We start from the raw sequence: 14,211 nt of genomic DNA, 5'->3' as shown, positions 1-14,211 counted from the left end.
AAGTTATGAATCTCAGCGAGTGGAGATAGGCAGGGGTTTGACAGGTTATGTCCAAGCGCAGTATTCAAGCAACTGTTCAAAACTGATCAGAGTTGTGTTACATCTGTGTTACTAGTGCACAAAGCCCATGCTGGGCACACTGTGTTCAGGAATTTTTGGATAAGTCTCAGTAAAATCTACCTTTCATTCTTACTGTAATTAACTCTCCTCCTGGAAAGTACATATTGGTAAAACCAATACCTGAGGGGGGTTGGTAGAATTCGTCTAATCCAACTGGGTCTCTATTGTGTAAAAGTTGCATTTGTTGAGGATTAAATGTTTGGCTAGGGGTTAAGCTATTAAAAACAATGGTTGCTCTAGCAGACCCAGGTTTGGTTCGCAGCACCCGCATGGTATTTGACAACTGCCTGCAACTCTTGTTCTACGCGTATCCAGCGCCCTCAATAGGCATCAGATACGCACATGAAGCAGACATGAAGCAGGCAAAGCAGCCACATATTTTTTAAAGTTGGCACAAGAGACCAGCACATCTGGGTTAAAACACTGGTCTGGGTTTCTAGAACACCGTCCTGCTAAATCTGAGGCTGCAAAACCTGGTGTCATCGGCTTCCACGCCTGTGTGAAGTCTCTAAAGTGCACGATGGAAGCGAGATGTCTGTCAGAAGAGATCTTCCTCTGGAAGCAGCGAGGAGATGCAAAGCCAGTCACAGCACAACGCCGTCTGGGACCCCGACTGGAGAACTCACTCGAAAACGCTCGTGCAGCGGCCTGGGGGACGGACGTCAGACACAACGCAGTCCCAGCGCTCGCCAAGTCTACGCAAGCGCGGCCCACACCTCACGGGCGCGCCAACGGGCCGCGCAGCCGCAGTGGAGGCCTCGTGCGCCGAGGGTGGGGCGTGGACTAGGCGGAGTTAGACCCCGCCCCCCCCGGCGCTCTGACGCCGTGGCCTGCGGCGGAAGGGTGCGGACGCGCATGCGTAAGCAGAGCTCGGACCATTGGGAGGCCGGGCTGCGCAGGCGTGCTGAGAGGCCCGGTGGCGGCGGCGGCGGAGGCAACTGTGAGGGGGTTCCCGGAAGATGGTGCTGATTAAGGAATTGTGAGTGGGTCGGTGGGCTAGAGTGAGGCTCCGGGACGCGAGCTGAGGAGGGTCGGTTGGCTCAGTGTGGGGGGCACTCCTGGGACGCTGCGAACCCCTTACTGGAGCCTCGAGGCCCTGTGCGGAGACGCCGTCCTCCGTAGTCCGCGCTTGGCTTAGCGGCGCGAGCTCCCGTGGGAGCCGGGAGTGCCCGGAGAGGGGTCGCCCTGAAGTTTATGCCAGAACGCTGGCAGACTCAGGGGACCTGACCCCTAGCACATCTCCCTGCCATCGATCTCTGGCCTCTAAAATGAGGCGCCACCTGCTTCACCGGGCTAGATGCGGCGTTAAACACATGGTGTGGCAAATGAAGATATCCCCAGGTGCATCGGACTGGTCCCATGATTTTGTTGAAAAGTTGTAGCTTCCCCCTTCTTAGAACCGTGAACATTACAGGAAACTGGTGGCAGGGAATGTTCCTTGTGCAATTCGGGATTTCAATATGACCCATTTTGTTGTTGCTCTTCTCCCCGCCCCACCACTTTCATTTCAAATTCTTTTTTTTAAAGGCCCTAATTTAGCTGTGTAGGCAGCTTATCTGTATTAATGTCAACTTGTGTAAACAAACAAAAAATCAGTATACTTAACACAGCCCAGATTCTGTTTTCTGCTCATCAACATTTCCTCTTGCTCATCCCAGCATCACAAGATCCCCTTATTATTCTTTTGTTGCTCTACATATAGGCTTAACTCAGGGCCAGTCTGTTTTCTTTTCTGCTTTTTCCTCAAATTAGTAGCTCACCACCTCGGGCAGTTTATGTTGTTTGTTTTCCTGTTCTCTCTATGGTGCACACTATACTCACTCTGATACCTAGCTCTTAGAAAGTCTTTAAGATGGTTAGCAAACATTTGGTGGTTGTTTTTTTTAAGATTCATCTTTATGTGCATGAATGTTGGCCTGCATGTGTGCATGTGCACCACACCGTGCAGTGCTCTCGGAGGGAAGAAGAGGGCATGGAGGGGAGTAATGAGCCACCATGTGGGTGCTGGAAACCAAACTCAGGTCCTCTGAAAGAGCAGCAAGGCCACTGAGCCATTTCTCTAGCCCCTCAGCAAACATTTGTTCATGAGTTGATGACAGATTACATTTGCGCGTGCATACGTGTGTACAGGCAGGAACCACAGCAGGCTTCCGAAGGTCAGAGGACGACTTGAAGGAGTCAGTTCTCTGCCCCCATTAGGGTCCTGTGGCTGGAACTCAGGTCGTAAGTGCATTTGCCTGCTGAACCATATCTGGCCTGAACAATCACTACTTTTTGTTAGTGACAGGGAACCTGAAAAAGGCTTACTTTTTACATTCTGCATGGAACAAAGATCTGCATTTAAAGCATATTCATAGTATTGAACTTTGAGCTTGTATGAAAACTTTCTTCCAAGTGATTTTAATAATGTCTCTTGCAAGCATCACCTCATTTATTATTCGAGTGGCAGATATTAAGACAGGATACTATGAGACAGACGTGACAGTGTGTGTCAGTTGTAGACGCACAACTGAGTATGGATGCCCGTGGAGCCGGATACATTGGCTCCAGTTGGAACTGGACCTAGAGGTGGTTGCGAGTTGTCTAATGTAGATGCTGGGAAATGAACTCAGATCCTCTGCAAGAGCAATACCTCTGAGCCATTCTCCAGCCCTGTCTTTTGCAGACCTTTACTTTGTGAACATTTAAATGCACTGAGTTAATAAATGATGATATTTATCCAACATCTGATTATTTTTCTGAAGCATCGTATGTTAAAGTTTTTGATGCTTAGTCTTCATGGTGGCCTCCCCTAGTTTTTTTTTTTCTCCATCTAGGCTTTTAAGGTAAAGACTGTTTCCTGTTAATGTGTTCTATGTTCAGTACAGTGTAAGTACTCAGTGCCATTAAATGAAGTGAATTTTCTGTAGTCAACTCCATTCAGTTGGTTTTTGAACACAGACAATGAGTAGGTGGTTCCTGTATGAAGATGTTGGTAAGGTAAAATACTATCATAGATGTTTGTCATCTTTAAAACATCTATTTTTTAAAATAAGAATCAAATAATTGAAAATAGCTTCCAGGGCCAGGTTTGGTGATACATGCCTTTAATACCAGCACCAAGAGAGATGATCTTTGTGAGTTCCAGGGCAGCCAGGGCTGCATAGTAAGACTGTTCTCAAACAAGACAAGACAGGAGACGACTCTCAGGGTAGATTGGTTCCTGCAGTTGTCGAGCAGTAGATGAAGTTGCCATTAGTTAAAGTCTTGATTTTAAAGTGTTTGTTGCTGGTTCTGTTTGGAAAAACACTTTGATGAGGATCTTTAGAGAAATTTGTGAGTTTGATTTAGCATTCTAAATGTCATAGCCACTTTTGTTTCATGAAAGAGATTTCTCTGAGAGTGTTGTTAAATATAAATGGGCATCTTCTGCTAGTAAGTTAAAATTACCCAGCTGTGATTCTTTGGTTTCGTAAAACTTTGGTGAAGACTTCCTTTTTTCCATCTCTTCCTTTCTATAGTCGTACATCTTTGTTCAGTCCTTTAATATTAATAGTAATGATTCTTGAAAAGCTCCTCAGAAGACTTCTTTGCCTTATTCTTCATGTTCCCAGCCACCTGCAGATGGTCTTTTGAGGTCAGCCATAGCTATGTCACTCTGGGGAAAATCCTCCAGCATTTCTACCGCTTCATTAACGAACTTAATCACAGGCCCTGAAAAAGGGACTCAACCTCTCTTTCTCACTTGCCTTTCTCTAGTTTATGTCCTGTGGAATGAGGCAGCAAGTTATTGTGCACTGGAGGAGCAGAGGGTTTATGGAGGGACTTAACAGCATGTTTGTTTCCCATGAGAAATAGAAGTTTGGGACTTTTCTGAGTGTTGGGTGTCCATGGTTTTTAGATCACTGTTACACAGGGTGACAGTGACCTGTACTAGGGGAGGAAATAACAGTAAACCTGTTTTGTAGAAATAAGGGATTTCTTTGTCAAAAATCTGGAGGTAAAAACTGAGGTTCTGATAAAACACAACGTAGTTGTAGACTTTGAGTTGTTGTCTTGTACTGCGTTATAGTTAATGGAACTCTAAAGATAACCTTTGTGATGTCCACTAGCCCGAATAGGACAGTATCAAACACAGATCCACCTTCCACTGGCCCTGCCTTGGGAGGGGTATGGGATTTGTAAGGTGTGAGGCTGTCTCCTTCACAGGCGTTTCTCCTTGTTCTAAAGCCCTTCACTTTTGTCTCAGTGAACTTGAGTAATTAGGTTATGGAGGGACTTTTCTGGAAACAGTCATTTGTGGACTTCAAGGCATGTTTGTATTCTGAGAGAAATATCAAAAATAAAATATGCATAGAAGACCCCTGTTGAGTGGCTTGTGACCTCCTGTACCTGCAGTGCCATCTGCTGGTTTTTGTGGGTGCTCTCTCATACACATAAAAATAAACCTTTAAAAATGTACATGTGTACCAGAGATAGCATGCGTTTGGTGAGTGAGAGTGGCCTGACCAGAGAGTCTGCAGATGACGGACCTTGCTCATGCTTGCTCACCCTGTTTCTCAGATGCTGTGGCAGTGAAGCGGGTGGCCCTCCAAGTTCAACAATGGCAGTCTTAGACTTGTAGTTGAGACCCTTAGGGTCCTAGGCTTGCAAACACCCTCTCTCATAAATGGCATTCTTGTCCACTGTGTCACTAAATTTAAAATTCCAAGCCAGGCAGTGGTGGCAAACACCTTTAATCCTATCACTGAGGAGGCAGAGGCAGGTGGATCTCTGTCTGCATTTGAGGCCAGCCTAGGTTTCAGAGTAAGTTCTAGGACAGCAGGGATACATAGAGAAAGCCCATCTCAAAAAGAAAGAAGAAGAAAAAAAAGAAAAGAAATTACTGAGGTTACATTGAGTCTAGAGATTTGTGTTTTAAAGCCATATCAGTATGTAATGTATATTCTTTTCTTTTTTCTTTTTAGTCGTGTGGTTTTGCCGTGTTCTGTTCAAGAGGTAAGTTGTTTTGGTTCTGCGCATCCCATTGGTGTGGTTTACTGCTCTGCTAGTCTATGCTGCTCTTGTAATATTCATTTGCTTTTGCCTTCTCTTTTAGTGCAGTCCTGGCATCTGGACCCAGGGCCTCAAACATGCTAGGCGAACAGTCTACCAATGAGTTATATTCTCTGCCTTCATTTTCTTTCTCTTTCCAGTTTTTGTGACAAAATGAGTCATATTACAGATAATTGTAAATAAATTTTTGTTATATTGTCTTATTTGTAAGAATCGGTAGAAAATAGTTTAACCAATGTAGAAATTCTTTCAACACTATCCCAGAAAAATGAGGTTCCTATCTCAATTTAAGTATTTCCTATGTGAGAGAGCTTGCTGCTGTGAGAGAGGTGGCCTCCTTTACTACTGGACATTTGTCTTTCCGTAGAACTTGCTTTTCTGTAACACGTGTGAGTTGAGCCTTCTCCTGTCGTAACACTTGAGCTTTTCTGATGGTGCCTCTGCCTGCCAACCTCGCCACCCCCAAGACCTCTGTTCTACTTTAACAGGTTAAACATTCCCAGTGTATCCATTTATGCTAATTTGTGACCTTATGACTTTACACCGCTGGCTTCACTGCTACGTGCACCGTAGTTGGTGCTCTGCACTAAAAAGGTATTCTAGATGTGATCTTGCCATCAGCTGACGTCGGGATTATGGTCTTGGGCATTAGCAGAAAACCCACATCCTGCAGTACAGGTGTCTGAGGAATTGGCAGGTGTAGCTCAACCCCAGGGCCCTTCAGCTGACAGTAGACCCAAAGCAGAGAGTTGGATGTCGGACAGAGCAGACTGATAAGCTAAGAAGTGACAGGTAACAGAAGGACAGGCAAAAGCAGAACTGAGAAAAGAAGCTGTTTTTGTGTGTGTTTTTTTTTTTGGTTTTTTTTTTTTTTTTTTTTTTTTGATTTTTGAGACAGGGTTTCTCCATAGCTTTTGGTTCCTGTCCTGGAATATCTCTTGTAGACCAGGCTGGCCTCGAACTCACAGAGATCCGCCTGCCTCTGCCTCCCGAGTGCTGGGATGAAAGTCGTGCGCCGTGTGCCACCACCGCCTAAATCAGTTTTCTTTTTTCTTTTTGGTTGTGTGGTCTTGAGTACAGCTGTGTGGTGACTGAATAGGGTTGGAGTTTCATCACATAACAAACCTGCGCTTTGTTTGTACAATTGATTAATTGAACTCAGAGGTGGAACTTGACGTTTATTTTGTAGGGTTTATTGGGGCTAGGGGGTAGTTGATTGAAACAACTTATTGAAATCTGGATTCTTGATATTGTCACCTCAGATTTTTTTTCAGATTTTTGTTATACTCAGATTTAACAAGCATGCCCCCCTGGGGATTCCAATCATTTTGTTTCTTCATGGATTTTTGTTAGACCAAATTTGTCCTCTGTTTTAAAGATATTTTAATCCTGTTTTGAAATGTGATGTATTGAAAGTAGGTTGTGAAGGACTTAAGAATTACGACATTGGCATTAGACTAACCCAGGCAACATGTCAGAAAACAGAGGGAACAGCTTCCCCTGCAGTCCAGATTCTTTTGTTGGTTGGTTTTGGGTTTTTGAGACAAGGTTTCTATGGAACTCTGTGAGCCAGGCTGACCCCAGACTCATGGAGATCTACCTGCCTCTGCTTCCTGAGTGATGGGACTAAAAGTGTGGCCCACCATGCCCAGCTCAGTCCAGACAGAGTCTTAAGTAGATATTAGGGGCACTGAGAAATTTTAGTTCCAGCCTTTCAGACCCTTCCAAATCAAATCGAGTAATGCTGCTTGGGGGTAGGGCTATTAAGCTAGCCAGCACTAAATTGCATCCCTTGTGAACACCAGATGGGAGTATTTCCTGAACTTTAATGATCCTTTTATTCTCTCAAGTATAATTTTAGCTTTGAATTATGAGTTCTAGAGGTAAAATTTTGTGCCTTTACCTTGAAAATAAGCTTATAAAGGAGAAAAATACTGCTTTAAGCTGTCTTAATCAAATTTGAAAAGATTGGCAGTAGTCCCATGGTTTAGTCCCTGGAACAAGTGAGCGCATAAGAGCCTCGGTTTTGCCCCTTATGGTGACTGTTAGTGCACAGTTCAATACTGCGGACTCATGGGAACTGCCCTACCACTGAGATCCCTGGTTCACTTTGAAATAGGAATGACTGAGCACTAACCAGCCTTTCATGCTAATGCTTACATGCTTATATGCTTATATTCCTGGAACGTTCGTGCTTATTGGAGAATTTTGTTGAAAAGTTCTGACCTGGGATACCCAATACTGTATCATTTCAGCGGAGCAAGGGCCAAATGGGCACATGTGTCTTTGATCATAGAAGAGACCCAGAGCTGTGCTAAAAAAGCTCTTGAGGCTTTTACTGCCTCACAACATACTCTTCATTACTGAGAATGGAGAGCTAGTGGGTTGCTCAGCCTTAAGGTTACACATCTAAGATGTAAGAAACATAAAAATGTTTCACAGGGTACAAATTCAGGGTTCAAAAGTTGAACTAAGTGCTGACATTCTCTTGATACATAATGTTATATAAGTGAAATATTAGTAAGTTTTGGTTGTGAACCATGGAAATATGTGATCATCCGACATTGTCATTTGAGTTCTGTTTTCATGTAGAACACATGCTGAATGGTTTGAACTTTTCTTTATCATCTTTTATTAAAGTTTTAACATAGGAAAGTTCTGCAGCTTTTATTGACTTAGTAAAATTCTGCTCTTTGGAATTTCAGTATCAGGTTGGACAGCTTTACTCTGTTGCAGAAGCGAGTAAGAATGAGACTGGCGGTGGAGAAGGGATCGAAGTCTTGAAGAACGAACCGTATGAGAAGGATGGAGAGAAGGGACAGTACACACACAAAATTTACCACCTCAAGAGGCAAGTGGGGTTTCCACCTGTGACCTGCAGTACCTACCTGGCAACCTCCTTATGAGTAGGCCTGCTGAGCTATAATATGTGGTGACGATGTGTTGTGCTTCAATTTATTGTGGACCCCCTTATGTTTATACTAAATTATAAAAGAGATCCATCTGTCTATAACACAAGTTCAAACAGCGGGGCGGAATGTAAAATTAAACCTTCATCCTCAACCTGGAGAGAGAAGATTACTGGTCAAGAGCACTGGCTGCTCTTGTAGAGGACCTGGGTTTGGTTCCCAGATCTCACATGATGACTCACAGCCGTCCACCGCTCTAGCTCCAAGAGATCCAGCACCATGGGTACTAGGCACACATGTAGTACACATACAGGCAAACCACTCATATACATAAAGTAAAAATATGTAATTCATCCTCACTCCTTGCCATCAGTATTCTTAAAAGGAGAAACACTTGAAATACTTAAGGGTTTATCCTTCTGGATCCTAGTTCATCCTTTTTTATTTTTTGGGTTTTTTTTTGTTTGTTTGTTTTTCTTTTTTAATGTGTGTGGGTGTGTAGGGTCTTGACTAAGTGTGAGTGCCAGTGTTTGTGGGGAGGCCAGAATACAGCTCAGTATTGTGCTCAGGATGATGGTCCCTCTGCGGTAGGGCGTGTATTGACCTGGACTGGCACTGGGATTGTAGGTATAGGTCACTGCTCCTCGGCATGTTGACATGGTTTTGGGGATTGAAGTCAGGTTCTCATGGGCCCAGCATAGTTTATTTACCTGTTTCCTACAGGGTAGGGAATGAAAATTATAATTTTAGATAATTTATAGTTTAGTACATTTTTGTGTTATAGCATACTTTCTGGTTGTCTTAGATGGCTGTACCTTTAGGACAAAGAAGGATCTACTGGAAAGCCATGACGGTTTCAGTCGTCCTTCAAAGTTCCATATGCTAGTCTTCCAAATTTTTCTGTTTTAAATTTTTGCCAGTTTCTATTTTTTATTTTTTATGCGTATGATTGGATCCCTTGTGCATTCCTCTTAAGCTGGAGTCTTGAATCTTACCCATACCTTTTCCTTCAGATATTTTTTTTACAATAGAAAATGCATACCTGATAGTAGAGATGGCTCTGAGTCATTTGCGACCCCCTCCCTATCTCTTAAGGTTGGGCAGGCTTCTCTGCTTATCTTGGTTTTCTTCTCTGTACATTCAAGTAAATCTTACTTGTATTCCTAAAGCACCTTGAAGTTGTAGATGAACTTAGGTGAATAAACTTAAGTTTTATCATTATTTTCTTTTATAAAGTTATATTTGTGTGCGTGCGTGCGTGTGTGCGCGCATGTGTGTGTGTGTTGTGTGTCACAAGAGAGGAGTTGTCTGGAGGCCAGAGGAAGGCTGCAGGATATAGTGATACACCAGATGCGTGTGCTGGAAACTAAACTCTTATCAAGTTCTCTCAACCACTGACCCATTTCTGCAGCCTCTCTTTGACTATAATTTTTGATTCATCCATTAATTCAGTTCTATAAACAACTAAAAGTTACTTACTAAAAGCACTGAACTCCTTCTGGGAGTGCTAATAAGCTGGAGGTTTAATGTGTCATATTGGTCAGTGATAACCCTGTGTAGATTACAGTTCCAATGTGAAAACATCAGCTTGTTGCATTATCGTATTGGTCTGTGCTAACCCTGTGTAGATTACAATTCCAATGTGAAAATATTAGCTTGTTGCATTGCTGTGGCAAAACACCTTGACCAAAAATAGCTGGGTGAGAAAAGGGTTCATTTGACTTACAAAGGGGCATGTCAAGACAGGAACTGAAGCAGACCCTGGAGGAGTACCACCTTAGCAGCCTGCTCCCCTTGGCTTGCTCAGTCTGCTTTCTTGTAGCACCCAGGACTTGTTGAAATAGGAGCGGCGGGCTGCATCCCCGGCACCCGGCCGCCCGCACGGCTAGCTTTACCTTATGCCCCGAAATAATTACACGGAAACTGTATTCTTTTAAACACCGCTTGGCCCATTTCTATCTAGCCTCTTCTAGGCTAGCTCTCGCACCTGGACTAGCCCATTTCTAATAATCTGCTGTAGCCCACGAGCTGGCTTACCAGGAATGATCTTAACCTGCGTCTGCCTGGAGTGGGAGAATCATGGCGACTCCTGACTCAGCTTCTTTCTCCCAGCCTTCTGTTCTGTTTACTCTTCCCATCTATGTTTTAACCTATGAGGGCCAAGCAGTTTCTTTATTGCTTAACCAATGAAATCAACAGATTGATATATGACACTCCCACATCAAGGATTCTCTACTCAGGGGTGGTATCAATCCCCAGGGGGCTGGAGGCACCTCCTCATCAATCATTAATCAAGAAAATGCACTTACGTTATGGACTTGCTGGTAGGCAATCTGGTGGAGGCCTTTTCCTAAAAGTTCTTATTCCCAAATGACTAGCTTGTGTCAAGTTGATAGAAAACCAACCAGAACACCTCTTGAAATAAATGTGAAATACCTTTTGTTTGAAACCTAAAGGTTCAGATATTAGAAAAATGACACCTTGTTATGTAGAAAAGGTCTATTACTGGGCCATTAGGTATTCATACCGTGTTCCATGTTTTTAAAACCTAATCAGATAAAACCCTAGAAAGTCATTAAAATGTGAGGGATATTTATCACTTGCTGCTGAGATATGGGTAATTGCATTTTTATGGGAAAGAAGACTATTAAATACCACTTTCGAAACATTTGATTTAGGCAACTCTCCAGCCATAAATAGTAACTCTTAGTTGAGGAGAGCTATAAATATGGTCACTGCAGTTGGTATTATTGCTCAAAAGCTTTTTTGGACAGGATAGAACTTTGAGGCTTGGTAGTACCAGCTCTCTGGAGGCAGCCTTCCTGTGTTCCTGGTCTCCTGGAGCAGTGAAGGAGCCAGAGTCACCCTACATTTTCTGTGTACAAGTCCTGAGACATGGACAGTTGATGAGTTTTGCCAAGAAGTCATAGGAATGCACACTTGCTGTGGTCAGTAAGTGACAGACTTGCATACGCTTGACTTTTAGTTTCTCTTTTGCTCTGAGTATTAAGTCCCAGGCCTGCGGAACCCATTTGAGAATTCAGTGAGCACAGGTCCCCTGAGAAGGAGCAGAAGGGGGCTAACGGGATGGTGAGGGCTGCTTGACTTTGTGTCCACTCTTACCAGACCCTTCAGCCCCTGTCCAAAATGGTAGCTATAGATAGAAATACAGGGAAGCGTAAAAGGAGAACAGGAGAGAGGGCAACAGTGATGGAACGTCATGGGAGAGATGGCCAGAACGTTGCCATCAATAGAGACCATACAGACCATTGCTACTGTCAGGGAACAAGAGAGACTATGGGATGCAGGCAGGCCTCTCAGGCTCATTGCTGTCACACTGATAAGCCACCGGATAACCACATTACAAAAGGGCACAGATGACTTAGCATCAAGTAAAGCCTTGATCCTAGGAAAGGCTGGTGTCAGTACAGGCCCTTCCAGGGCCTTGTGTTACATTTTAGGTGGTGCCCACTAGCCTTGTTTATAGGCTTAGCATTTAATTTTTTAGTTAAGTTGTGTGCCCTGTCCCCACTTAATATCAGTAGAATCGAAGATTTTGTTTAGACCACCAACACCTTATTTTATCAAATTGTGACATTCTGTATTTCACTTGACCCACAGTAACCAAAATCTAGACTCCTTGGCTTCTTGAATACAGCCGTTTGTGTATGAAGAAAAAATACTGTTCAATTATTATTTTGGGTTTTTGGTGTTTTGTTCTTTTGACTGGTCTCGTGTACGTCGGGTTCCTACTTGTGATCCTCCTGCTCAGCCTCCTTGAGTGTTAGAGCTGTAGACTGCACTGCTACATCGGGCCTCGCCGCTCTTGACTCTGCAGGACACCTGAGTGTTAGGCCTATCAGAGAAGTGCTTTGCAGAGCTCCCCTATTCCCTGGGCTAATTTTATTTTCTAGGGAGTACCTTGTGAAGCCGCAACAGTTTATTATTATGCTACTGTTATTATTTTAAATGAAGTTCCAATTTACTGGTTTTGTTTGTGCTTATCCCAAGTCACCGGCACATGCCGCCCTTCACTGCTAGCTAGGTCTTTGTCCATTTGGAATCGATTTCGCCCCACCATTCATTCTGCCCTCTCCTCTACTTGGTTTAATTTTCCACACAGAGCCAGAGTAATCTTAAAATTTGACCCAGGTTGTATTGTTCTCATTCTCAAAGCTTTCCACAGCTTCCATGTAAGACAAAAAATGAGCTTTACGGTCCAGCTTGTTGGTATGCCAACCATCCAGTCTCTGACTGCCCATACCTCACTGGCAGTTCTGTCTGGTCATCATCTTCCTTTGGTCCTAGCAGTAGCCATGCTAGGAACTGCCATAGCTCAGGTCTTGCTGTCCTGCTGTTTCCTCTCCTGCAACATGCTCTGCCCAGTGGTATGGTTCTTGGTTTTTGTCTTCCATTGTTTCTGTTTCTTTCCTGAAAGGACAGCTGTTTTGGGATTGCCCCTGTTGGTTCATTGTTTCCCAACCCCCAGAGTGGCAATTAGTCCTTTAAACCATGTAAGTCTCTCTTGTTTTTCCTATTATTCTGTGACAGTTTTCTACCCTGAGCTGAAGAGACTGCTCAGTTGTATTGTTGTTGCTGAGAACTGGAGTTCAGTTCCCAGCACCCATGTCAGACAGCTCCAGCTCTGGGGGTCTGATGGCACCTGCATTCACATGCAGCATTTTTGTCTTTTAGCTGCCCTGTCTGGTAGCCTCCTTTCAACACAGTAGAATAAAATACTGCAGTTGACTTTGATTCCCAGGTTGAATATTCTTAAAGTGTGTGACAGAGGCGTGCCTTCTGAGAGAACCTTCATGCTATGGGCTTCTCTTTACCAGCCCACATCTAGACAGGGTACTTTGAGATGAGATCTGCTAAAAACATCAGAAGCAGTCACTGTCTCGTGAATGCTTAGGGAAAGAGAAAGGAGAGAACTTTGAAGGCCTAGTTTCATTTCATAAGTTTATTTACTGTCATTTCCTTTTCTCAGGCTCTCTAAACTTTTAAAGTGATTTTCATTAATCAACGTGATAGAGGAAGATAGATAATTTAAGATAGATGAGATAAGAGATAGAGGAAAAATGATAGCTAACTTCTAGTTGCCTTGTTAAGAATGTGAAAAATGTCCACTAATGAAGATTTCTTAAAATCTGAATTTAAATTATATTTTGTTTATTCCAGGTACACATTTCCCAGGTCTATCTAGTCATTACTAGTCGTGAAGAGAAGCTTACCCATGAATGTTCTTATACTAAGTGCAAACCTATAATGAGTTTGGAGCAGCTAGCTCAGAAATGGAAATTTCATAACTGAGATTTAAAAAGGAACTTAAATGGTAGAAGCAGTCTTCTGGAACTATGATAGGAGACAGTCGAGGCTAGGTAGAAAAATATTAGAAGTGGGCATGTTGGGTCATAGTGCTTGTTGAGCAAAAATAAGGATCAGAGTTCAAGTCCCCAGCACTCACAGAAAAACTGGATGTGACTGTGTACACCTGGAACCCCAGCCCTGTGGTGGACAGAGATGGGAGGATTACAGGAGCTTGCTGGCATTCAGTATAGCTCCAGGTTTGGAGGGAGACTTTTTCAAAGGAATAAAGTGGGAAGTCATAGGACAGGGCACTTAGCATCCTCTAGCCTTCTTGAGTATGCACACTGGGAAGTATGCAGGTTTTATACTGGTTTATAGGTATTAAACTTTTTCTACTATTGGGCCTTGTAGAATAAACTGTTTCTGATGTAATCCCTAGGGAGTTTGGCCAACCTTTTTTTCTGAGTTGACTGGCTGAACAATTGACAGGTTATTTGCCGTATTCTGAGATGAAGTGTATTCTAATTACGCGTAGGTATTGTATTACATTATGCTCTGTTGGACCTCACATTGCATGAGGACTGTCAGTTCTACTTCTTAGCTGTGTGAGGTTTATACTTGATGTTCTTTGTGTGTGTGCGTGCAGTACATCTGTAGGTGAACGTGTATATGCATGCTTACATGCTCATGAGTGTGCATCATGTGTAGAGGCCTCAAGGCAGCAATGAGATGTGTGTGCATGTGTGTCATGGCACACACGGGGAGGTTGGAGGACAACTGGGAATCAGCTTTGTCCCTAAGGATTGGACTCAGGTCATCAGGCTTGGTGACAAGAACT

General features: G+C 43.5%; 1 protein-coding gene across 5 annotated transcripts in view; it reads left to right on the top strand.

Moving 5' to 3' along the window:
• The first annotated feature begins 970 nt into the window (after nt 1-970).
• The window catches only part of Pitpnb (phosphatidylinositol transfer protein beta), a 51,466-nt gene continuing 38,225 nt past the window's right edge, over nt 971-14,211 (top strand). For 3 of the 5 annotated variants that reach the window (XM_075983683.1, XM_075983665.1, XM_075983675.1), the window contains exons 1-3: nt 971-1,099; nt 5,067-5,097; nt 7,860-8,005. In XM_075983683.1, coding sequence (XP_075839798.1) covers nt 1,080-1,099; nt 5,067-5,097; nt 7,860-8,005 — 197 coding nt within the window. In that variant the 5' untranslated portion in view covers nt 971-1,079. The remainder of the gene's footprint in view (nt 1,100-5,066; nt 5,098-7,859; nt 8,006-14,211) is intronic. The other 2 variants (XM_075983692.1, XM_075983701.1) reach the window with 1 other exon arrangement.

This window comes from Microtus pennsylvanicus, chromosome 1, assembly GCF_037038515.1.
Source record: "Microtus pennsylvanicus isolate mMicPen1 chromosome 1, mMicPen1.hap1, whole genome shotgun sequence".
NCBI classification, from domain to species: Eukaryota; Metazoa; Chordata; class Mammalia; order Rodentia; family Cricetidae; genus Microtus; species Microtus pennsylvanicus.
This window is presented reverse-complemented; position numbering and strand designations above follow the sequence as displayed.